The sequence below is a fragment of the Phyllostomus discolor genome, chromosome 1 (assembly GCF_004126475.2).
Source record: "Phyllostomus discolor isolate MPI-MPIP mPhyDis1 chromosome 1, mPhyDis1.pri.v3, whole genome shotgun sequence".
NCBI lineage: Eukaryota > Metazoa > Chordata > Mammalia > Chiroptera > Phyllostomidae > Phyllostomus > Phyllostomus discolor.
In genome coordinates, this window is record NC_040903.2 from 117721824 (window position 1) to 117747076 (window position 25253).

A 25253-nucleotide genomic window follows, 5' to 3' on the forward strand; every position below is an offset into this window, starting at 1 on the left:
ACAAAGGATTCTTATGCTTTAAAAAAAATAGTTTGCAAACAGCTGTTCTTGACTGTCAGTAAGAACCTTCAGCTCCCCACCCCCAACGTGGTTTTTATACCTTTGTGTCTGTCCCAGAGCCTGACAACATAGTAGATGCTTAATAAATATTTGTTGGAAGGCTGAATAGTTTTGTTTTATTTGTTATCTGGCTCCCATTAAGTTTTCAGTTGCCTAGCATAACAGTCTAACGGTTTCTTAAACATCTAAGCCCTAACAGCCTTCGCCTCAAACCTCAAACCTGAAACAGAGAGTGAGGCAGACAGCCATCCAGAGAACACACTGACATTTATTCTGGGGTCACATATACTATGCAAGCTCCTAATCACTAATAAACATAAGCAAATGCGATTTTCATCAGCCAGGAAGAGCGTGACATTCATCGGCAGCACAGGCCTCCCAGGCTAATATTTGGATTATTTCATCTGAAACTGTCAAATTACAAGAGCATGATAAAAACTTGTAGGAACTTCATAGTAAACAGTAACTGGCCCCTTGTCAATAAGTTAGAAGAGAAAATTTTCCTGCTGCCAAAACGCATGGGCCAGAAAGCCTGCAGCCCAGGCCGGCAGCCAACGAGAGCCTGTTCCCCGGGCAGCTTTTCTCGGTTCCCAACCACAGAGGCTGGAAGAGAGTTCCCTGCGGACGCTAGGGATCTGGGAGTCAGTAGCACCTTCCAGGTGCAGCTTTTTCTGTGGCTTTATTTAGGACTCGGAGTGGCTATTTAACACCTAAAGTTGTCAGATTCCTCAAGTGTAACATCTACTTCATCGGGTCCTGAGAGTCATGACTGCCTGGGTTCGAATCCTAACTCTTAACACACTGGCTGCGTAGCCTCGGGCAAGTCACCCCACTTCCCTGCGCTGCCATCCCCTCACCTCTACAACAAGGGTGTTAGCACCCATCCAATAGGGGTGTCAGCGTGAAGCTCAAGGAGCAGCACCTGCCATGGAGTGGGCATGCAACAAGCCTTAGCTATTACACACCTGCAATTACGAAACCAAGAGTTCTGAAAGCCAAGTTTTTGTCTTTCATTTTCTTTTATCATTTTTGTCAGTTTGATATCAAAATTCATTGGGCAGCCAACCTAACCCTAACAAACATAAGGCTATTTAAGATCTCTTTTATCCCACGTGATGTGAAAATTCATGTTTCACTGCAGAAATAGTAATGTGTTTGCTTATGAGACGCTGCCTCACACCAGAGAAGGAATGATAGTAATGTGTGAAATATGCCCTAAACTGCCTTTCTAAAATCTGAACAGCTCTGAATTCTAAAATGCACTAGCAGTCCCTGAGAGGGACTGGTGAGCTATGTTCCTACAGAGCAGGGTCAGAATGAAAGGAGGTAACATAGATAGCCCTCAGCTTCAGTAGCAGCAGACCCTCTGTCCAGACTGACACTGCGGGGAACTTGGATTTCTAGGCAGGAAGAGAGAGAAGGAAACACCCTCTCCCAGCTGATCCCTCTCTTTCTCTCCCACTGACAGGTCCTGCCAAGCCATGAAACTCTCAGCTCTTTTCTATCAGTTCAAATATGGTTTATCCATCAGAATTCAGCTAAAGTATCTTCTCCGTGAAATGATTCCTAACCCCAACTCCTGCTGACCGGGTTAAGAGCATGTGGCAGGGAGGCTCGATGGGTTGCATCTCCTCTCCACCTCCAGGCCCTGGCAGGGACAGCCCGCAGTGCTGGGCTGAGAAGGACTCTCACATAGCATCTAGCCACAGTGCCAAAGGGTGGCCATGCGTGCTGACGTCTGAACTGCAACTGACAAGAGAGGCGTGGTCACCCACCTGACAGGCTCATACCTGCCTGAGATGGGCATTAACTCGGCTTGACCACTAAATTAGATATGTCTTAAGCACAGAGACCATATCTTACACTATTTGTTCTCTGTTATTGTTAATGCTTTTTTATAAATATTCTCTCAGATTCTACCATGGGCCTAGGGCATGTAATCTGTAAATACTGCTTGATTAATTCACTGACAAGCTTTTCTCAGCATCTGTATTCCTGCCTTACCCGTGGGCTCTGCCTACTTTGGCATATTTATGCTGGCATAGCCAGGGAAGCTTCTCAGGGCTATACATCTATTTTAATGCCACTATGCCATTTTTATACTTTATGTTTTGTTGAGACTCTAAACAATGTGTAGGTCCTTAATTAGACATAGCCTCAAAGCTGTGTGTTTACTCAAAATATTTTGTAGAAACTTTCTAGAAAACTTCACAGAATCCTGAAACATACCACCTGAGAGCAGGTAACACTTGAGACATTCAACTTGTCCAAGGATTTGGAACTCGTGAGGTTAAAAGGCACCTTGGATTATAAGGTACCTTGTCCTCAGCTCAAATCCACACAGCCTGGAGCCAGGGTTCTCCTTTCCCCCTGCACCAGGCAAGCAGCACTGGGAGGGAGGTCTCCGCACTTGGTCCCCTCTTTTCATCCTCCACTGGGCCTCCCTAAGGTTGATGCCTAAGGGCTTCTTAGAATTAGCTTCACTTTGAAGACTATTCAGAACCACAGAGTGGGGTGGGAGTGGCCTCAACGCTTTAAAAGGCTGCAAATAAATCAAAAGATGAAAGGAGATACATGGAGCCAAGAATTCCTCCCCACCCAGCAGGAGCAATGCATTACCCAAGCAATCTGTGGAGCAGAGCGGCGTGCGGCACGCGGGGCACGGAGACTGGGCAAGGGCCTTAGCGGGTGGCGGGTGGGCAGGGGTCGGGGAGGGCGTGTACCTTCTGTCCGCTGTGGGTTCTCGGACCCGCGCCTGGGGGTGCCGGCTGCCCCTCAGTACCGGGCCCTGGCGGCTGGCGTTGATGCCCACGGGGACGCGAGACTCCTCGCGGCTCCGGTGAAGCGGCACCGAAGTGCGCACAGCGGACACAACGTGGCCAGAGAAGGCGTGCGCTGGGGCTCCCGGCCGCGGGCCGCCTCGCGAGCGGTAAGATCCGGGCAAGCACGGCCGCGTCTGCTCCATCACGCCGCCGCTGCAACTGCGGGAGCAGGCGGACCAGGGTCCCCAGGCGCCCCAGACGCCTGGGACGCCGCTGCCGCTGTCCTCGGAGCCGCCCTCGGCCGCTGCCATCCGCTGAGGGACCTGCGGAGACAGAGGTCTGTTAGGGGACCAGGACACCCGCTCCTGCTTCGGTCTCAAAGACTATGGATAACCTGACAGGCTTGTCCATTAGGCACAAGTAGGCACAGGGCCTGTTTTAAAATTTGAAGAATAAAATGAATATAATCCCATCTGGATTGTATTTGTTTTTATACCTAAGCACTCATAAAGTATAATTTTAAATATTTTTTTATGGAGGAAAGGACGCACCAAGGCACAAGTGCTTAGGGCTTAGGAAAGTCATGATGCAGTCCTTGCTTTGGGTGCCAAGGCTTTGGACAGCTCAGTGTGCTGCCCTCACCTCTTAGTGAGGCTCTCCCCTCGCTGGGGAGTCCCCTTAGCCTCAGTCAGGCTAGAAAGGGATTTAGGGCAGAATCGAACCTGTGCATAGCAGAGAGCCTGGCACTACATATTCATAGTCACCGTTTTGACATTCTTCCTGCTTCCACAGTGAATCAAGGGAGGTGGAAACATCAGAAAGTTTTAAAGTTCTGTCCAGAGGGTGAGTGTACACTCCTGTTTATTTAACTTGCCGTTTCCCAGAGACCTACCCGCCAGGCCTGGCATGGTGCTAATGGTGAGTGCATAGTGTGCATTCATTATGCAGACATGGCTGAGCACCAGCTGTATACCAGTACTGAGCTACTAACCGAAGACAAAGAGAAAAGCACCTCAGGTCCATACATATGCAGCAACAGAAGAGCTCTAAAGAGCCAGTGCAAGGTTGGGGGAGGCTCCTGGGGGTAGACAGGGGGAGGCGGGGCTGGGGCATTGAGAAGGCATCAGAGGTGGGATCAGAGTAATAGGTGTAATCACACAGATGCCCACTGAGTGCCAGGGAGACGTGTAATCTCCAGTCCTCACAGCAGCCCTGGTTACTGCCACCCTCACCTTTCAGAGGTGAGGTTCCCCAGCTGAGGTTGCGGTGTGTGACCTGCCCTAGTCACGTCATTTCAGCAAGGCTGGGACTTACGTCTACCCAGCTCCCTGCTCTCTCCCCAGCAGAGGGCTGCTTTTGTGCTTCGGGACCCCTCGTCTGGAATGTCCTTCCTTTCCATGGGACAAGCAACACTGTGACTTTCCTTAGAAGGCAGGTTTTTCAGTGGTCCTCAGGCTTCCATTGAAAATGCAAAAATGTCTCCAGATTATTTTAGCTCCCCCTTTTTAGATGTTGGCTTTAGGCAGCATTGTTTGGCCCAAGAGCTCAAATACCTTTCACACTTGCACTCCTTCTTTCTCCCCACACTACCCCTGGGCAGTGAGAAAGTCCAGGGACTGTCTGCCCCTCTGAACGGAGCACACCGAGAAAGCTGGGTTCCTTCACACCACGGATGGGAATGAGAGATGAAGCTGACATTACCTCAGAGTGGGCTGTGAGGAGCCAGAGGAAACCCAAGTGCTCAGCAAGTGCCACCACTCACCACTGCTGTAGCCAAACTATGTCACTATTCAGCTCATGGGTAGAGGTCTTGCCCCCAGGCACGCACTCAGCCAGCCTGAGGCCATGGGACTGGTTCAACTGGGGCCACTTCCTGTCACCTGCATTCCAGTACACAGAGTAATTTCAGGTTCCAAAAGGTTCAGGGTGTAACCAAGGGAGGATGAATAAGAAAGGGAAGCCAGGGAGCAGACTAGAGTCTACGCAGAGGCTGAAGTCCAGTGCGGGGTGTCAGACAGCCGCGGGGGCCGAGGGAGATGGGGTTGGAGCACAGGCACTGCTGGAGTTTCCCTGACGGGACGGCTGCAGCTCCTCACCACCCACATGTGAGCAATGTGAGCGGCAGATGGGGTGAGCACCGAAACAATGAATGCCCTCCACTCATGGCTGCTACCCTGGGGGCCCTAGAGAGAAGGCTTTTTGCCTGCTTATAAATACAAAACAAATAAAATAAACAAGCTTTTGTTCTTCTCTTACCCTACATGTTCTGATTTATTAATATCAAATTGATGGTGGGTTCACTGAGGTGGTTATAAAAATGCCTAATCAGGCCACAGTCTTGATACAGAAAGGAATCCCTAAACTGTGGGTAGTGAGTTGAATGGTGACCCTCCCTGAAAGATATGTCCGCACCCAGACCCAGAACTTGTTAAAGTGACCTGATTTGGAGAAGGGTCATTGCAGATGTAATTAAGGATCCTGGGATGAGATCAGTCTGGATTTCCCCGGTCGGCCCTACGGCCAATGACAAGTGTCCTAGTAAGGATGAGGCCATGTGACCATCCATGCAGAGAGTGGAGTGAGGAAGCCACATGCAGGAAGGCCTGAGTCCCCAGGAGCTGGAAGGAACAAGGAGGGAGCCACCCCCAGTAGGGAGCACTTGCAGGCCTGGCAGCACCTGGAGTTTGAACTCTGGCCTCCAGAAGTGTGAGGGGATAAGTTTCTGGTGTTTTGAGCCATCTAGTTTGTGGTAATTTGTTATGATGGCCCTAGGGGACCAATACAGCGTGTTAGTACTTCTAAGACAAGGGAGGAAAGTGGACAGACATTTGCAGAGCACCTTTTCTGTGTCCAGCACTGTGCAGACAGCTCTTGTGCGCAGCAGTGGGTTCTATGGCATAGGCGCCTCAGCCTTCCTGGGAGGTTGGTGTGACTTTGTCACTTTTACAAGGAAAAACTGAGGCCCCGAGAGCTGTATGACTTGCCCATGGTCTCAGACTAATGAGGGGCACAGACGAGACTATAACTGAGGTCTCCTGATTCCACTCTAGTGTTCTTGTTTTTCCCCTGCCACATGTTGCCTCCCTGCCAGTGCTGGCGGAGAACAGAAGGGTGAAAAGAGAAATAAATCCACTTGGATGGTTCAGTACTGTAGAAGGAGAGTCGGGATAAACAAGCGAAGACAGACTATGTTTCTGACACGTTTGGGGATTTCAGTTACCACCATGGTAACACACATAACTAAGAAACTGTCTATACTGTTTGTGTTAGATGTGCAGCGATACTAAAAATCCACTTCCTACAACTAATCCTCCTCTTAATTTACTTTCCTGTAGCCAAATTGAGCAGGGTCCCTGGGAGAGAGGGGACATGAAACCACATTCCATCCTACCCTATTCATAAGAATTCTCTAATATATGGTTGAATTGTGGTGAGTGATTTGAAATTCTGCCTCAGTCCCCATGGTGTAGATCTAACCACATTCCCAGAGTTGTGTTTTTATAGTACACAGCCAGAAACAAAGGGAAAGGGGGCAGAAAAACAGAAAGGAAGGAAGGAAGGTAGGAGGAAATGCAGAGAAAGAGAAAAAAAGGAAGAAAATCCAAGAAAAAAAAATAAAAAAATAAAAAAATAAAGGGAGGACGCCTCGTGTGTCAGCCTCCTAGTCCCACCCAGCGCTCACCCGCCCTCCATGCCTTCCCACCCTTCGAAGGACACTCCTCGCTCCTTCTTCCTGATAGTGATGGAGTTCTCTGTCAGTCAAGATGGGAAAACTTCCAAGTCTTCTGTGACATAATATTCCTAAAATTAGGACTAACAGGACCTCTTTTAGTCAGTGACAAACAACAAAACCAAAGAATAAATCATGGTGAGAGACAAAAACAAACCATCGACGGTAACCTGCCAGCACGGTGCCCCTCCCCCACGTCCCCCACGCCCCCCACGCCCCCCACCTGCATGCGCGTGCGCATGTGCGCGCACACGTGTGAAGATTGGAGCGGAAAACCCGAGGCACTTCTAAAATACACCCCAAATGCTGATGTCCTCATTTACAAAGAAGTCAACCAGTCAGTGAGAAAAAGACAACCCAATGCAAACAGGGACAGAGGGCATGAACGGGTAGTTTACAGTCATTATGGGTTGAATGTTTGTGTCCCCCTCAAATTCATATATTTGAAGCCCTAACCCCCAATAAGACAGTTTTTGGAGATGGGACCTTTGGGAGATAATTAGGTTTAGAGAATGTCATGTGGGTAGGACCCTTGAGATGGGATTAGCTTTCTTAGAAGAAGAAAGGATAGAGTTCTCTGTCTCTCTGCCACGTGAAGACCTAGCAGGAAACCAGCCCTCTGCAAGCCAGGAACAGTCCTCACCAGGGAAACAAACCTCCCAGCGCCTTGATCTTGGACTTCCTAACTGCCAGAACCATGAGGATAAACCACCCAGTCTATGATATTTAGCTACAGCAGTCCAAGCTGACTAATGTAACAGGAAAATATACGAAAGCAATTTAACATCATTATCACCAAATAAATGCAAAATAAAGCAACAGAATTCCATTTTATACCCAATAGATTAGCAAAGATTATAAAATGTACAACACTGCAGTGGCAAGAACATTCACTGCTAATGGGAGTCTACAGTAGGGTGGCTTCTTTGGAGGGAGATTTGCAATATCTATCCAAATTTTAAATGCACACAGCTCTATCTCCATTAGTTCACTCTAGAGAAATTCTCAAAACTACTGCATAAAACTGTGTAAGTTGTGTTTATAGACTTTCACTGCAACCTGTTTTGTAAGAACAAAACCCAAAAAGTCTGGAAACAAAATAAGCCTGCTTCAGTGAAATCTGATCTGTCCAAACAATGGGATACAATCTTTGTGCACAGTAAGGTGGGCGTACCTGTCAAAGTGGACAGCTGTTTATAGTATACTAATTAGTGACAGGACAACAAGAAGTATATTGAGAATAAACCTATCTGCAGATATTAAGCATTAGGTTGAAACACAATTACTAAAATTTGACCACTCCTGATATACAAAAATTCAATTTCATGATTCACTGCTTCAAATAATTCAACGTGATTCAACCTAACATGAGTAGCTTCCAGCAATGAAAATAGCCCAATTAGAAAATCTTTCACCACTAAACTGGGCAGCATGAATGAAAAACGAAAATGTAGTATGACCTACGAAGAATGAAAAACCAAAATGTAGTGTGACCTACGAGCCTACCTACCACCACCTTCATGTAACTGGCTGATTGCCCCTGGGAGACAGAGTCAGTAAAATTCATCATCATTCATGAGTGCACAGGACTTCTCCTTTGGGGATGTCCAGCGACATTCACACTGACCTTTGGGCTGGCTAAGATTCCATACTTTTCACGCGTGAACAGACCGTCACTAAAATCTGAGTGATTATTTTTAAGGCACATCATACGCAGACTGCTGGACCCTAAAAATTTTAGGGTAAAATTACTTTAGGGTAAAATGATTAAAAGAATAAAATAAACAAAAGAGAGCTTGCGTTATGGAAGGCGACTTGCTGCTCTCAGGAGCGGAGTGGGTGACGGCGTGCATGTGGACGGCTTCCGCCTCCCCTGGCAGCGGTGAGAACTGCCAGGGACAGAAGGGGAGGGAGGCACGGGAGTGTTATGGAAGGAAGAGCTGATTAGAACTAGCAAAAATGTCCTTTATCTGCCTGGACTGCTTTAACACAAGCCTGACATCTGGTACAAGATTCACTTCAAAGCTTCTTCTTTCCATTTTGCAGATGTGCTCACTGAGGTGTAGAGTGCCCTAGAGGATAAGGCACGTAACGTGCTTTGAAAACACACATAAGAGACAAAATCATGCAAATCTGACGTGCTGTTGGGTAAATGAAGTGAATTAATGAGGTAAAGCATCACACACACTACCAGGCACACAGCAGGAACCTGGTAGACCTCCATTTCACCCCTTCCTCAGGAGAACTTATACCACCAGTCAAAAGTTTTAAGTCTGCAAGCAGCAGGTCCAGCCCTCAAACCAAAATGGTGCCCTCTCCGTTCCACTGGAGGTTTTAAATAACAGGGGCAGCGTGGGTATAGGGGTAAAGGAGCAGAATAAAAAAAGAAGCTTTTTAATGGGATTAAAGTACACATATCATACCCCTTTCCCCAGAGATTGTGATAGGGCCTGCCTGGAGTGAGGTTAGGGTAGGGCTAAGGGACACAAGTATATTTTGGATATAATCCCCCAAACCTTCTATTACCCCCTTCCTCATATTAAAACAACTGCTTAATATTATAGTGCCTCTCTAAACGGTACTATGGGGCATAAGCCAGGGAGCAGGAGAAAGGAAGGCAAGCAGAGATGTAGGAGAGTCAGGGTAGTCATGTCCCCATTTAACTCAGCTTGGGCCATGCAAAAGAAGAGGCTGTGCCAGAACTAGAGGGAGAAGTGAAATCCCCCAAAGGTCTGGAGGTGGATGCTGTAACTAACGACACTTTGGGACTGGTTGTATGGAAGTTAGTTTTAGGCAGGGATGTTTGTGTAAATGTATATCGTCAGGGAGGTGAGTGTGTAGGGTGGCCTGGCAACAATTCTCCTTTCCCTGGGCCTTCAGGAATCACCCCTCCTCACTGGACAAAGTGTGGTGGGAATGTATTCAGGGGCCCCACCAGCTAAAGCCAAGCAGGAATATGGGCCAATTGGACACTCCTGCCCTGGAATGTGAATCTCCAGCAAAATGACCAGGAGACTAGGAATGGAGGTGGGTCCTTCGCCCTAGCAGTAGCTCCCTGACCCAGCTGTTTGTGCTTTGAAACCATCCCTCTTGCTCTGGTGTTGCCTCAGTGCCCACCTGTCTCCTCAGCTTCTTCCACTGAATTCGCCATTGCTCATGTTAGTTTCTGTCACTTGCAGTAAAGAACCCGAAGTCATATCTAATTGATTGCAAATATCATAATACATAAAGTGCGGTAACCAAGACAACGTGAAACAAGCCAGGTCCATTTTGGCACAGGACTTGGAGGAGATAAGACAGTGCCGTCTCGACTTGCCAGAAGCCTCGGGATTCAAGGAGTCCAGGGCTGGAGGACTCGTCTGCAGACAGTAACTGACCAAAGCTGGCAGAACCAGAGGACCAAGGTCTCCATGAGACACGATGGCCTGAGTGAATGAGAGGCTCACAGGGACAGACAGCAAATGATCTTAGAAAAGAATAGAAGCAGCCAGCAGAGTGGTTGTGGCTGTGTTTTACTTCATCATAATTTTTAAGGGGGATAAATACATTTGACCATAATAGAAGGATGGTCAAATAAATTAGGGCTTAATAACTCAATGAAATATCCTAATCACAAACAATACAGAGCAATATCAAAATAGTCTTGTAATGCAATGTTAAGTGGAAATGCCAAATACAAACTTGTAACTGTATCATGACTCTAATAACATAAAGATTCTGTGGGCGCATGAGCAAAGCCTGGAAGGAGACGTGGAAAAGTGAAAACACACGGTCTGTTCCCTAAGCTAGACACAGGGTAGGTTTTCTTGTAATTTAAAAAAGTTCAGTCATCGTTACAGTATTGCTCGCTCGATAAATAAAAATAAATAGACTAAATGGAGAAAGATTTGGAACAGACTGCAGAGGGTGCAAGGCAGGGAGTAAGCCGAGTCGGTGGTAGTACTTGTCACAAAAAGCCCGGGAATTTCTCATTGTCACCGGTAAAGCCATAACTAGGAACAGCTCTAAATGTTTTCAATGTATTTGGTTTCGGCCTTAATGTAAAATCATGTAAGATTTCACTGCTTTCTAATTTTCTTTCTACCCACCATCTGTTCTTCATAGAAAATGAGTCACATGCAAAATCTGAAATTCAAGTCTCATTCTAGGAGAGACTGGAAAAAGTAGGATTGGTTTTACCCACATAATAACCAAGTCAACACCCTAAAGCAAACATTATGAAAATACACCTTGGAGTTTGAGTCCAGAGAGCAAAGTGTTGGACAGCTGAGAGCAAATAAAAGCAAGAGTGTACTGCCGGCAGCTCAGCTAGGACATCTGTTACCTGGGACCCTGTGCAAAAGTGTGGGGGAGGTGGTACACCTTCATAAAGAAACTTCAACCTCAAACCAAATCTGAATTAACCACCATTGTGATGGTTTTCTCCAAGACACAAATACTACCTTACATCTCAAGCAACTCTCTTGATTTTGACCCATCACACTGCAAAGGCCCCAAATCTTATATCTCAGCAATGCCAGCAGATGTGAAATGAATGTAAGAACCTCACAGATAAGGGAGACTGGAGCAAAACAATTTCAGCCTCAACCATTGTAACAGAGTCCCCCATGTAGTAATTTATGCATAAATGAGATCTACAAATGCATTTCAGGAACAGCTGAGAGGCTGCATTTGCACAAAACCATAAAAAAGGAGGAGAGAGTGGAGGCCAAGGGGAAGATAGATAAATGTGAAAATCAAGTTGTAGCTAAAGCAGGAGCCATGTAAAGGAAAAATACCATGGACTTGCAGCCATCCAAAAGCTCAGCAGGTGGGAATTTGGTTGCCCTGAAAATTCCAGTTCTTAGTGTAGGGCCTTAAAGCTGTTTCTCAATTCCTGTGTCCTCCCAGTTGGTGAATCCTTATAGCAAATGACTTCAGATATGTCAAACTGTACCGTATTCATCCATCTGCATGGTACTGAGTATAAACTCTGACCCAAACACTGGAGAAAAACACAGTGTACCGCCTGTCCTTCTGTTCCTAGTCCTGTTGTTTCTCCATGTGTGACCCTGGAGTACCTGCAACACCATCAACCCCACATCTACCTCAGACATGCAGATTCCTGGCTCCTACATCACACCTAGTGAATAAGAACCTCTGGGGTAGGCCCGTGGAGTAAGCATTTTAAACAAGCTTCCCCAGTGATTTAAATGCATCCTGTGGTTTGAGAATCACCAGCCACTGGATACCTCTAGGTGAGGCTCAAAGAGGAAAGCACTCAGCTGATCTTACCCTCCAGGCTTTGGAGCTCCACCATACACTGCCACTTACTTAGCCCCAAAATGCTCAAGCCACAGTATTTCTTACCCTCAGATTCCCTGCTTTTTGACCCACCCCTTTTTCTTCTGCCATTCAAGTTGAGGTCAAATCGGAGTTTATCATACGAGAAAGGAAAACAGTCATGGAGTGATACCTGCCTCACATGGGATCCAAGCTAAGCAGACTCCATTTGCAATATACTTTTATAGCAGCAACAGGAACTGTGGAAAGATGAAAGAAGGAGGAAGGGAAGACTCATGGGAAACCCTGGACTGGGCTCTGCTTTCTGGTCCCAAGACTGCTGTAACTCACTCCATGATCTGGGGCAAGTCGGTCTGTGGCTCTGGGCTTCAGTTTCCATATCAGTAACATGAGCCGATTGAGCTTGATGAGGGCCAGGGTCCCTTCCACTGCTAACAGGCTCTGATTTTTCCTGGAAGAGAGCTTACATTCCTTGCCCCATACTGATTCTCTTCTAGAACCACAACAGAGAGAGTCAATCCCACAGGTTGTGCCCAGGGTTGCCCACTGCCAGCCAAGCAGGCTTAAGCACAGAAGATCTTCCCTAAATGCCGAAATGTGTGGCCATGATATTTAGAGGCAGGACTGAGCCAAAATGATGGAATGAGGTAAATATTTGGATGGGATCTGCATAATCGGAAACACTCCCACTTCTGAAATTGACCTGACTCTTTCATCACCAGCCACATGGAAACTGTTCTCGGTTATAACTAGAAAATAACACAGAGCATGTGCCTGGGTACCAAGCCTGCCTGTGTTGCTGCACAGTTACTCAGGAAACAGAAGCAGATGTCTCTGTGTGCAAGGCCTGGGTGTGTCCTTTAGTGCAGTGGCTAGCCCATTTGGCCTTGTGCTCTGAACAGCAATTGCCTACCTGCAACCCAAGCCAACGAGGACAGTCAAAATAAAATGAGTAATTCACATAATAAAGAGTGCTGGCTTCTGGACCCAGAAGTTAACTTGAGGAACAGCAACCTTCCAACAGAGGATCCTGCCTGGTGACTTGCCCATCTGCATCTAGCAGTCCTCAGGAAGTAGCTGGAACCAGCAGGCCCCTGAGAAACAGGCAATGCAAAAGCCTGTCCCTGGAACATGTTCACATCCAGCGCATAACAAAGCACACAGTAGGTATTCTACAAATGGTTTGCTGAATGAATGAGGCTGCACATGGCTTGAGATGAGACACTGCCCAGATTTCCTGCCTCAGTCTTTTCCTTGCCCAATCAGACCTCCCCATGCTATTTTCTTGAAATCTAGCCCCACTGTGTTACTCTCTTGCTTACCAATGCCTCTTGAGTTCTTACTCTCCAACAGATAAGATGCAAGTGTTCTTTGCCATGGCTATCCAAGCCTTTCATAATATAGTCTCACCCTCCCTTTCCAGCTCAAACTCTACTTCTCACCCACCACCCCCAAGGTTCACAGCCCATTCTCCTCTCCTGCCTTCACCACGCTGCTCTCTCAGCTCCAGTGCTCTCTCCCTTCTCCCCTTCTTCTCTGCCTGTGAACTTCTACTCAGCACTGAAGACCTTTCCCATCCAGGTCAAGCGGTCTCTCTCCCCAGCTCCAGAGCCACTGCACACATCCCTCTCCACAGCACCCTACCACCGGGCACCCCAGTTTCCTGTGTCTAAGCCAGCTCCCCAACAACATGGGAGACCCCCAGGCAGGGATTATGTCTGATTTCTCTTTCTGCTCCATCTAATCTCACTAACAGTGCCTCACACAGAGCCTGTCACCTGGCGGGCCCTCAGAAAATGTTTGAAAGATGGATGAATGGCCACAGGGATGAGTGAATGACAAATGCGCCAACTGCTCGTTTCCCTGCCCATTTGGTTCCTGAAACGTCAAGCACCTCCTCTCTCTGTGGAAGCACATGTCATAGCTCTTCAGCTACTGGACTGCTGCTCTCTGCTGCCTCGGCTGTTTTCCTTGCCCATCTGCCTAAAGGACAAGAGACTGACAATCCAGATGACAGTGTTCCCGTCTCTTCAAAGCTAAGTACTTGGTATTTCATGTCTTGTCTCCTGCTTGCTAAAACTTTCTCTCTCCTTGATTTCAGGATGCCATGCTGTCCTGGTTTCCTCCTAAACTTCTAGCTGTCTTCTCCTCTTCTATCTGTTTAGTTCTTCTATCTGATGCCTGCTCTTTCTTTTGTATGCTCCTCAAATGTTAGGACTCCATTCTGGGCCTTCCAATCTTACCTAAACCTTTTTATAGGGCAATACTGTAACGTCAGCAATGATCTTCGTGTTGGTGTCTCCCTGATTCACAGATAGCCCCAACCCTCTCCCAAGCACCAGATTTACATTCCTAACAGCCAAGCAGACATATCCACTAGAAGGGTGTGTGGGCTTTTCATACTCGATGTATCACCTAAGCAGGACCTGAATACCCACTCCATCTTCTGAACTCTCCTTTTTCTGACTCATCCAGAAGTAGTTCCAAACCCCATCCTCCAACTGGACACAAAATTAAGCCAGTTTTACCTAAGAAATAGCTTTGTACTTTGTCCCTTTTTCTCCATCCTCATGGCCCACAGTTGGGCCAAGGCCTCACTCCCATTTGCTTTTACCTGGTCTCTAGCCACCCAGCTCCCCATTTCTGCACTCCCAGAATTACATTCTTAAGAATCCGAGCCTGTGTTTATCGATTTCCCTGAGCTCCCCTGTGCCTCTGGGGCTAAATCCAGTCCCTCAGCCTCAATCACTAGGCCCTTCACTTCGTGGCCTCTATCTGGCCCTGCAGCTTCCCCTGTCAGCACTTCCCTGAGCTTGACTTGCCACTCACCCACACCAAGCCTTACACCGCTCTGTGCCTTGGACAACTGGTGTCACTGGCCTCAAAAGTCTGCCCTCACCCCCAACTTACCTTGTTTGGTAAATTCAAGATCCACCATGTAGCCACCCCCCACCCCACAGTGAGGGCGGCTGCCCTGTCCTTCAGGCAGCCACGGCATTTGGAGCACACTTCACTATATTCTGCTCTAATTTCTGTTCTTACTTGTCCCATACTCCAAGTTGTGAAACAACCAGGTATAAATCTCTTATGCTAATTTAAAAATGGGGTCAGTACAAAACTGAAAACAAAAAAATTCAAATGAACAATATTAATTTCATGTGATGGACGGTTAATGGGTCGAAACAGACATGTCGGGTGTGACTGTAAGAGGGGCGTAAGCCTTTAAAGTTTCACTTCCTGACTACAGTCTTCTGAATTTGAACACAATGGACCATCATTTGAGTTGTTATTTTTCTTTTTTAAAAAATGAACATGTTTTAAACCACCAATTCATTATATTGGAGGACCAGTCTATAATGCTGAAAAGTTTTAAATGCTGCTTAATGAAAAAAATCACTACTATTTACCACTGTACTTACTGCGAATGAGCTAGAGTGAGAGGCCCACAGAAGACAGAGCCCGCGGTGCAGCCGAGGTGGGCGTGGTCTGACCTTTGCAGGACCCAGACCGACTCCCTGCCCAGCAGCTCCCTGCCTCCACCCTTTCACAGATTCAAAAATTTAAAAATCTTTTCTTTCTAGAACAGAGGAATTCAGTTAATAAACTATTTCAGATTATCTAGAATAGACTTACGTTAATATTTTTAAGTTATCAAAATGAAAATTCTAAACTAAAAAAATCTAATTTAAGTTGCAGACCACTGAGAATATACCCAAGATTCCAAAGACCTATAGATCCTCAGCTTACAAAGCACATTTTAAAAAAAATACAGATGATGCTCAGAGCCAGAATATGTCCCCAAGCTGGGCTGATTCCAACGCTCAGACTCTTCTTTCTAACCCCATGGTGCTTAATTCTCAAGAATACTGGATGCCAAAGGCCTTCACAGACCGAAAAGTCCTATACAATCATCAATTTAGTTTTGGTTATTATTACTGATGTGTGTAAAATAAAATACTTTAGAAGAGGAACTGGAATTTTTTTAGGAAATACTCTGTCTTGCATAATACAATGCCTCTTTAAGGATATAATAATTATATCAGTTCTTCCCATACAGGTAAAAAGTTACCACCCAAGCTTGACATGATTTGACTGAGGAGGTGAAGATATTACAGGGTAGGGCAAAAGCAGGTTTACAGTTGTGAGTACATGAAACACAGAGTTTATTCTTGTTTTCTTTCTTTCTTTCTTTCTTTCTTTCTTTCTTTCTTTCTTTCTTTCTTTCTTTCTTTCTTTCTTTATTATTGTAGTATCTGTTATTATTAACATACATTTGCCTGTCCCTGTATTTACATGCCCTGGGGGAACAGGTCATGGAAATAGGTAAGTAGAAAACCTAAGCCCTGGCCAGGTAGCTCAGTTGGTTAGAGCACTGTCCATATACGCCAAGGGTGTGGGCTGGATCTCTGGGCAGGGCACGTACAAGAAGCAACCAAAGAAGGCATCAATAAGTGCAACAAAAGATCGATGTCTCTCTCTGTCTCCTTCTCCCTTTGCCTCTCTCCCTCTCTTACTCTCGTTCTTTCTAAAAATCAATTAATAAACAAAAAAGTAAATGAAAAAAGAACAGCTAGGTGCCTCCAACAAAGGGAAAAGTGCCGAGGAGCCCCGGCACCGACAGGCTCAGGAAAGGCCTCTGCTCACTCAGGGCCACCCTTGGGCAGCCGCTCCTGGCTGAGGCGCCTATTAACCCGGGCTGTGAGCACATTTTCCATTTCCAAAGTCCACTTACACTCCCTGGTTACCATTCTGAGACCCTTCCAATCATGTCTGACAACTTACGAAATCTCCCTCCCCATGTTTAAATAGTATTTCTTTGATTCTTGAAGGAAGAGAGGAAATTAATGTGTACAAGCCCCTACCATGTGTCAGGCACTTTCTAATGTACTTGATTTAATCTTCAAAGTTGGCTCTTTCTTACCAATCAGATCCTCAGTTAAATGTCACCTCCTCAAAGAGTCCTCCCTGACCACACCATCTAAAGGAGAAGATGCACATTTGTGCACACGCACACATGCAGGCACACAGCCACTACCACTTTGCCCTGCCTGTTCATTTTCCTCATAGCAGCTATTACCACCTGAAATGTGTATAGTCTGTTCCTCCCATTTGGAATAGAAATGCCTCATTATGTGAGAGGACCCTGTGCTTCTTATTCACCTCTAGTCCCCAGCACATAGTAGGTGCTTTATGGCTGTCAAATGAATAAACCCTACCAGGTAGGAAATATCTTGCTGCTATAACTAAGAAGCTGATATAATCGCCAAAAGTTAGGCTGCTAGGAAGTGGTATAGTCACAATTCAAACTCATCTCTCCCTGCTCCAAGAGCCAAGATGCCCGCCACCCGGGCTTCTCTTACTTACTGAGGCTACTGGAAGCACATCAAGGCACACTAGACATCCAAGAAAAAATAGGTGGCACATTTCCAAACGACCAACTTCCTCAAGGGTTAAAAAAACTTGTGCGTATATGAATTTTGTCCTAACATTAAATATGTTAAAATACTGTTTAAAAAATAAACCAAGTGGTTATGTTTTGGGACAGAATGTCACACTTCCATGAAAGTTTAAAAAGAGTAGACCTCAATGAAACACTGAGCCTTCAGCAGGCCATTCTGAGCCACCCCAGAGGCCAGATGTGTGCTTGAGTGTGAGCTTGTGTGTGCCTGTGTGTGTAGTTCACACTCTTCTGCTGGTAGGACATTTGGGGGGAGACATTTGGGAAGTCCCCAACTGTGCTAACCACCACCCAGAAGTGCTGGGGTTGAAGCGATTTAGCAGAGAACAAATTATCTGAGGACGACCACCCTAAACAGCGATCTTTAAAGTCACAAAGGATGTCTTCACAGAGGGAAAAGTCGACAGACCTCAGCTAAAGGGGTCTGGGAGAGGCACACGTATATGAAAAATCAAAGTCTGTTTCTAAGGGTTGCAAAGCCTCCTTCCCAGAGCTGTTCAGAACAGAACCGACATGTCATTCCGGGGTGGCACAGGTATGATCTTGCCTGAAAGAGGAAATCCCTGGAAATTATTTCCATCTCAAGGTCTCTAGGGTCTAGACCACCAGCAGCAGCCAAACTGGGAGCTCCCCACACTGTTTCTGGAATGATAAAAAAAGGGGGGGCCCCTCTTAACAGTCTCTGGCTTGATCTGAAACTTCTGCCCCAGACATTCACAGGAAAGATTGCCTGGCCCAGAGTCTTGCTCAGTCAGGGAACCAAGCCCTCCGAAAGTGCCCATCTCATGCAGGTGAGCTCTTCCTGCCTGTCAGGTGAACAGGAACACCTACCCGTCCATGTGAACATGGGTCACATGTATGGTAGAGAAGGAGCCCCTTTCTGCAGCACTCCTAGGCTTCCCCAAACATTTAAAGTCTCCCTGGCTCTGAACCAAGAATCCCTCTCAGAGCCAACAGCTTACAGCCCATTAAAAACCCTGTGCAAATGCAAACACTCTTTCCATTAGACAAGGAAGAAACAAGAACCACGTCTTGGGACCAAGCTAGCAGTTGTTGAAACTAGACTAGGGGCTGAAGTCCCTGAAGAGGAAATATCACTGTATTAAAAACCACAACTATTTCCAGTGCTCACAGTCAATTACATGGGAGACCAGAGGTGCCGCTGGAAGCGCAGGGAGGGAAAGCAGACTCCGCCACATTCGGGCTGGACTGCTGTGGGGAAACTAGAGGCACCTTCGGATTTTCAGCTGCTTGAGGTCTGAGACCTGGTGTGTTTAATAGTGGGAAGACTGCGTTAGGACATGCATAAAGTCAGTTAACCCACACCCCAAGCCTGTGAGATCAGCATCATCCTCATGTTCCATAGGAGAGTCACTAATCGGTTAGAATCCAGATGCTGACTGGACTACATTTATTGGCGAGCAGAGGTACCATTTTGAAAGCCTCCATCCTTCTTGCTCTTGCTTCTTCTCCATGGAGCCCTCCATCTCTTTCTTTACAACCACTTGAGAGTGTTGGCCACTGCTCTGGGATTAAAGAAGACAGAGCCTCCATTTAGACCTCTAGTCCAAGCTATATAATACACTTGAGCTTCGTCAGAACTCTGCATTGGGAGTCATTAGGCACTGAGCCAGATAAAGTGTTTTCTGGCACTTTATTCACAACACAAATCTTTATACCGTGAATTGGATATAACGGAAATGATTTAAAATGAGCACAACCTCCATCACCTGGATATTAGCCATGTGAGATTCCCCTGGGAAGGCAGCCTGGGGCGTGGGAGAAGCCCCCGCACCCACAGCACGGCACACGCACAGGCATGGCCTGCCAGTCTTCTGCTGCTGGTGGCTGAGGACGGTGCTGCCAGGAGTTTTGATTTTGTGTTTCCACCCTGACAGCTTATTTCAATTTTCTGCTTTATTGATTATAACAATGGATTATGATGACGATGGCCTATAAATGTTACCAAAACATACTTTGTGTGCATTAAAACACTTCATTGATTAAATTCTTAAAGGAAAAATTGTTTTGTTATTGCGGGTATAAAACTCTTGATCACGACCTTTTCCTTTCTGCAAACAATGGCTCTCATCACTTGGTGTTTAGCACAGAGCTCTCGGGACTGTAACTAGGCGTTATACCTAGGCTCACCACACTTTGTTTCCCATCTGTTACCGTCTCGGGGTCTCTCTCTCTTGGGGCTCCCATTGGCAGGATTCAAGCATTCAGGGTCTCTGGCCATGCTATTCAACAACATGACAAGCTCGCAGGACACAGTGCTGACATCATACATGACGTACTCTAAGTCACACAGCCCGTGAGAGGCAGAGCTGGACATCCGTCTAGGATTTCTCATGCTCTCCCCACCACCCCTGCTGCCCCTCATCCCCCTCACCCCGACCTCTCCAGTCAACTCGGAGTTCAAGGTCAGAGAGGCTGCAGGCCAGCCTGTCTGGGACAACAGGGACTCAGCAAGCAACAGACTGATGTGAGGAGTGATGGGATTTCTGGTTTAATGAACAGCTCAGGAAAGAAAGAGAAGCATGCTGGGCCCAGGAATGGGGAGAGAGCTCTGGGAAATGCCCTCAGGCACCCCTAGCAGGAGTTGTCTCTGAAACTCCCTATTGAAGAGGAAGGTTCCAGAGGCCTCTGAAATACCTCCTGCTGCTACTTCTGCTGCTTCTAGAATGGTTCTCAACCAGGGGCAGTTTTGCCCATCAGGGGACATTTGATAATGCCAACAGACATTTTTGCTTGTCACAGCTGAGGGGGTGGGGGATGCTACTGGTATCTAGCGGGTAGAGAGCCAGGGATACTGCTAACAGGCTGCAGTGCACGAGACAGCCATCCCTGCCCCCTTTCCCCACACACACAGTTATCTGGCCCCAAATGTCAACAGTGCTGAGGGTGAAAACCCTGCTCTAGAGTGAGCAAGGGATATTCTTGACACCTCTCGGCCTTTTTGTCTGCAGAGCCCCATTCCTGACGAGTGCAGAGTAAAGGAATCCAGTCTCCCGTCCCTGGTGGAAGAAATGGGGAATAAAATTAGAGGGAGCAAAGGTCCAAAGGACTGCGGATATGGGAGTGCACATGTGGGGATCCCAAATTGTACCCCTGGCCCTGCTTCTAAATTGTCACAATGCCCACGCAAAGAGCCCCAGTAGGCCAGTTTGGTTCTTGGTGTACGGCTGGTGGATGTGATATGGGTTATTTTTAAATAAGGTTTAAAAAAAAATCAAATGACACATCAGGGGATCTCCAGCTGATACTACTGAGGCTGAATTGGGAAGATACTCAGACTGGAATTGGTCATTTGGGATGAAAAGGAATGTTGCTCGGATTCATTAAGTGGTTGAGGTAGGGCCCTTGCAATCCTTGGCAGGTATGTAAAATTTTATCAAAGGCACCTGAGTCATGACCAGCGCATGGCGGCGTGCCCCGCACATGTGTAGCTGGAAGAATCAACACTAGCTGACACATCTCTGTTGCTGTCCTTGGGCGTCAGGGACAGCTGTCCGGGAGAGAGAGTATACCATACAAGGTTAACAAGCTTCTTGTCCTGAGTTAGAGCATCCTTCTTAGCTGCACTGCCCTTCCAGGCCCAAGGCTGCACTTGTGACCCAGAGACACCAGTGATTTATACTTTTCCAACCATCTGAGCAAAGTGAGACAACTGTCCAGCTGCGGGGAGGAGACAGTGAAAGGAGCAACAGGTGAGCCCAAATGTCCTCCCAGACCAACATGCAAGAATCTGGGTGTCCAGCTCTGGCCACATTGCCAAGTGGGCTGTTGCATCATCCCGTGCGCCATAAGGTTGTAGGTTCAAACCCCAGCCAGGGCCCATACCTAGGTTACAGGTTTGATCCCTGGTTGGGGTGCACACAGGAAGCAATCAATCAATGTTTCTTTCTCACACCGTTGTTTCTTTCACTCTCCCTGTCTCTGTAAAAATCAGTAAACATATCCTCAGGTGAGGATGTTTTAAAAAAAAGATTATCAGGGTCCTAGATAGAAGCTCAGGGAAGACTGATCTCAAAGAAGTGGGCAGAGCTGCCCACTGGGAGGAGCCAGGTGAAGGAGGAGCTTTGGGCAACACAGCCTTCCTGTGCCAGCCTTGGCCACATGATATTGGCCTTTCCTGTCCCTGCTTTGATCTATTTTCCCCATCACATCCTCCAGCTTCTAAGTCACACATGGTTTCCTACAGAAGCCCTTATCTTTGTGGCATCAACCCCCATCTCTGTACCAGTCTCCCAAGAGTGCCAAGCACAGGTAGGGCCATATCCCCAACCACCTCCCCGCCCCAACACCGCCCAGTGAAGCTACATAGGGAGCAGACAGGCAGCAGGTGTGCAGCAAGAGCTCCCCCCCAACCCCGCAATTAAAAATACACAGAGTCCTGCAGCCCTTAGCTCCCCAGAGGACAAGGGGCCAATCCACACAGCCCATGGTGCATCTCTGTGCTGCCTTAACCTTCAGAGCTGTCTGGGGACCCTTCCATCTGCCACGGAGCACACTGCATGCTTTCCTGTGGTGTGGCCAGTGAGAACACCACCAACTAGCAGAAGGGGGCTCTGGTCTCTGTCTGAATTGGGGAAGAAAAATGAAAGAGAGCTCTGTTGGAACATCTGGGCCAAAAATCACATTAAAGGATGGGAATTCTAGGAATAGGAGCTTCTTTTCAGTACTGAAAAGCCACATGGGCAGCAGAAGTCAGGCGTGATAGCCTGAACCCCTGAGAAAGGATGCCATTCCCAAGGAAAGGCAGGCTTCCCAGGGCCTGGCAGGAAGACACGCCCTCCGAAACTTCCCTTCAATCTCTTGCTTGTCTTTGTGAGTTCTAAGCATAACTGAGTGAGCACCACTAAGCTCCAAGTCTATGTGCATGTTGTTCATGCATCTTCTGATTCCTGAAACAACACAGAGAATACAGCCTGCCCAGAGTAGGCATGAGTATGCCCATTCTAGAGATGAGGAAACAGAAGCTCAGAGAATAATGATCTTGGGCTAAGTGGACGAAACACATTCCAGCTCAGGTCTGGATCTGCAAGGTTTCCTGAGCCTTTCAAGAGCAGAGACTGTCTTTCTCTATCCCCTGTGCCAAGTGCAAGGCCAAGCAAATGGGAGCTACCTAGTGAATGTGTGGTAAGCTGAACTGAGCCCTCCTGAGTTCAGGCTGGGGCACTAATCTCGACTTCTCCGACATGCGTGAAGTCAGAGAACTCCCTCGGAACCGAGTCCCCAGTGGGTTTCTGCCATGAGCACACACCGCCATTCTTCTTCCTCCTCCGGCTTCTGCGGACATCCCTCATGCTGCTCCTCCAGGATCTCCCCCAACACACATGCTTTCTCTTTGCTGTGCTCCTGCTCTTCCGAACTCACAGCTGGTCTGCGTCAGGGTCTCCCCTGGACAGAGTGTGCATCACAAGGTATAGCTGATGCTGGCTGCTGGCATTTCTGAAACTCATCTCAATGCCTTCTCAGCTCACCCTCTGGAGGTCACCTCCTCTTCGTGACACTTCGGGTCTGGTGGCTATACTGCCTCTCTCCCTATATGCAAGGCTATAAAATAGTCAACATTTTCCCTCCAAGTCTCCTTAGCTCTTCAAACCTGGTTAGTTATCAAGTGTTCTTGATTCTTCCGATCATCACTCGAATCTGACCCTTCCTTTCAATTTGATTATAACTCCCCTAATTTGAATCCCAAACTCAAGTCCCCACCTGCTTCAGCCTGGGCTCTGAAAAAAGGCAGTACTGAGTCCAAATGCTGGTTCTGCCACATACAAGCTCTGCCACGCTGGGTGGGCTGCTCAACACGGAGAAGCCTCAGTCTCCACATGGGTTAGTGTATTCACTCTGTAGGGTTGTTGAGTAGGATAGAAATCATATGTGTGTAATAGCTAGCACCTATGTATTAATTACTCAATAATTAATAGCTAGTTACTGCATTATTATTATTGTTGTTGTTGTTGTTGTTGTTATTGCCACCAGCTGCTCTCCTTGCCACCAGACTCTCCCCACCCCATCCACCCTACACACACTCCAGTTGGCAAGATACGTGTCCTCCCCACATGCCTCCATCTATTGGACAGGCCTGCCTTCCCAAACCACTCTGGACCCCAGCAGAGAAACTGTCCTTCACCAAACTCAACGTAAAACCTAAAGACTTTAACATTTCTTAGCCACGGACAGAGTACTGTTAGGTAGGCACATTCACAAATGTTACATTTCCACCTTTTACAATGATAGGTGGACACAACACCTTGCACATAAAAACAGTTGATAAACATTTGCTGATGGAAGAAAACAGGCCTCAGTGAGGCATGGAGGGCACAGCATACATCTCGGAGGACACAGCCCCAGCCCAGCCCCAACCCTGTCCTGGGTCCCTGTGTGCCGGGCTCTCTTTCAGTCGGCCCCCTGCTCCCCCGGCAGTTCCCACCTCTCCCCACAGGATTCCAGGTGTGGCAGCCACGGGAGACAACTGTCTGTGGTCCTTGTGACTCTGCAGGGAAGCTGCTGATGTGGGTCCTGTGATCACAGAGTGCACGTGTGAGCCGCTGAAGTGGAAGCCACTGAAGACCAGGAACTGCTGGTGTCCAGAAGGCAGAGGTGTGCACGTATGTTGAGGCACTTAAAGGATACCAAAAGCAGGTGCAGCCTTGGCTATTAGAATCTAAATGGGCTTGTGGGGACCCAAACAGGACCTACATTCAGGGTCAAGCCTTGGTTTCAGGGAGAAAATGAGTGATAATCAGGGACCAGGCACAGCGGGGCAACAGGCCAGCAGGATGGGCTTATAGGGAAATGACCCTTATACACCCACAAGTGCCGGAGGGGCTGAATTCCTCCCCGGGCTCCGGGGGTGGAAGCAGAAGACTAACTCCAGGCCCGTTCACACTGCCCTTGGCACCGAGGCCTGGGTGGGCTGTGTTCTCAGGGGCAAGTTATTGCTACTGCTGGTAGCTGGCCAGGCCTAGGCCAGACGAGGTGACTTCTACTCAGTGGGGAGAAAGGCAAGCTAAGCTTGTGGGACAGCTATGTGGGTATCACTTGTTTTTAATCCTTACCCAAGGATATGTCCACTGATTTTAGAGACGGGGTGCGGGGAGGAGAGAAAGAGAGAGAGAAACATCAATTGACTGCCTCCCGTATACGCCCCAATCCGGGAATGAACCTGCAGCTTAGGTATGTGTCCTGACTAGGTATTGAACCTGCAGTCTTTTGGTGTAGAGGTTGACGCTCCAACAAACCGAGCCACCTGGCCAGAGCTAGATACCACTAGCAACTTTTTATCACCTATTAAAGGGAGGAAAAAAACAGGACATAGACTTCACGTGTCCTTCCTATGTCCTTCATGTGTACCTTCAGAGTATGGCAGCATTGTTAACAAGCCCGACATTCCTTCCTGTAGGCAACTGTAATCTGGGACACTGGCCTAGAACCAGAGTTTAGGGGGTGGAAGATCTAGAGATCCTAACAGTTGTGGAGCACAGAATCGCAAAGATGTCTGTTTCGCTACATTGTATCTCCATGTTATGTGTGTTAATATGGTTCATTTCTGTTCAAGTTCTAGTTACTATTACTCACATAGTTCTGTATGAAGCATGCCACAAGCTGCTAACCCAGTCACCAACTTGTGCCAGTCGGTGACAGCTTAGTGTGAAGACGAGGCGGCCCTTTCTGACGGAGGACACCCCGTCCACCTCTGAAGATACAGAGCAGGGAGCCCATGCGAGGGCTGTGTGAATACTCACCCCTCCAACCCTGGCCCGCCTCCTGATCAAAAGCAGGAGTGGCAGCGTGTCCCCAAGGAGTCCTGCCCATCCCACTAGAAGTCATTTGTATTCCTGTGCCGTCAGCAGTCTGCAGTCAGCAGTTTGTAGCCAGGTTTGGCGGGGAGGTCCCACTGCTCATTTCTCTACTAAACCTCCCTGGTGTACAGCCAAGTCTCCATTTT

The 25253-nt window shown here is 47.6% G+C and overlaps 1 protein-coding gene across 1 annotated transcript in view; it reads right to left on the minus strand.

Moving 5' to 3' along the window:
• THSD4 (thrombospondin type 1 domain containing 4) overlaps window positions 1–25253 on the minus strand; it is a 579525-nt gene that overhangs the window by 479494 nt on the left and 74778 nt on the right. Inside the window, 1 exon segment of the mRNA XM_036028532.1 lies at window positions 2784–3145. Within this exon segment, the coding sequence (XP_035884425.1) occupies window positions 2784–3145 (362 nt within the window).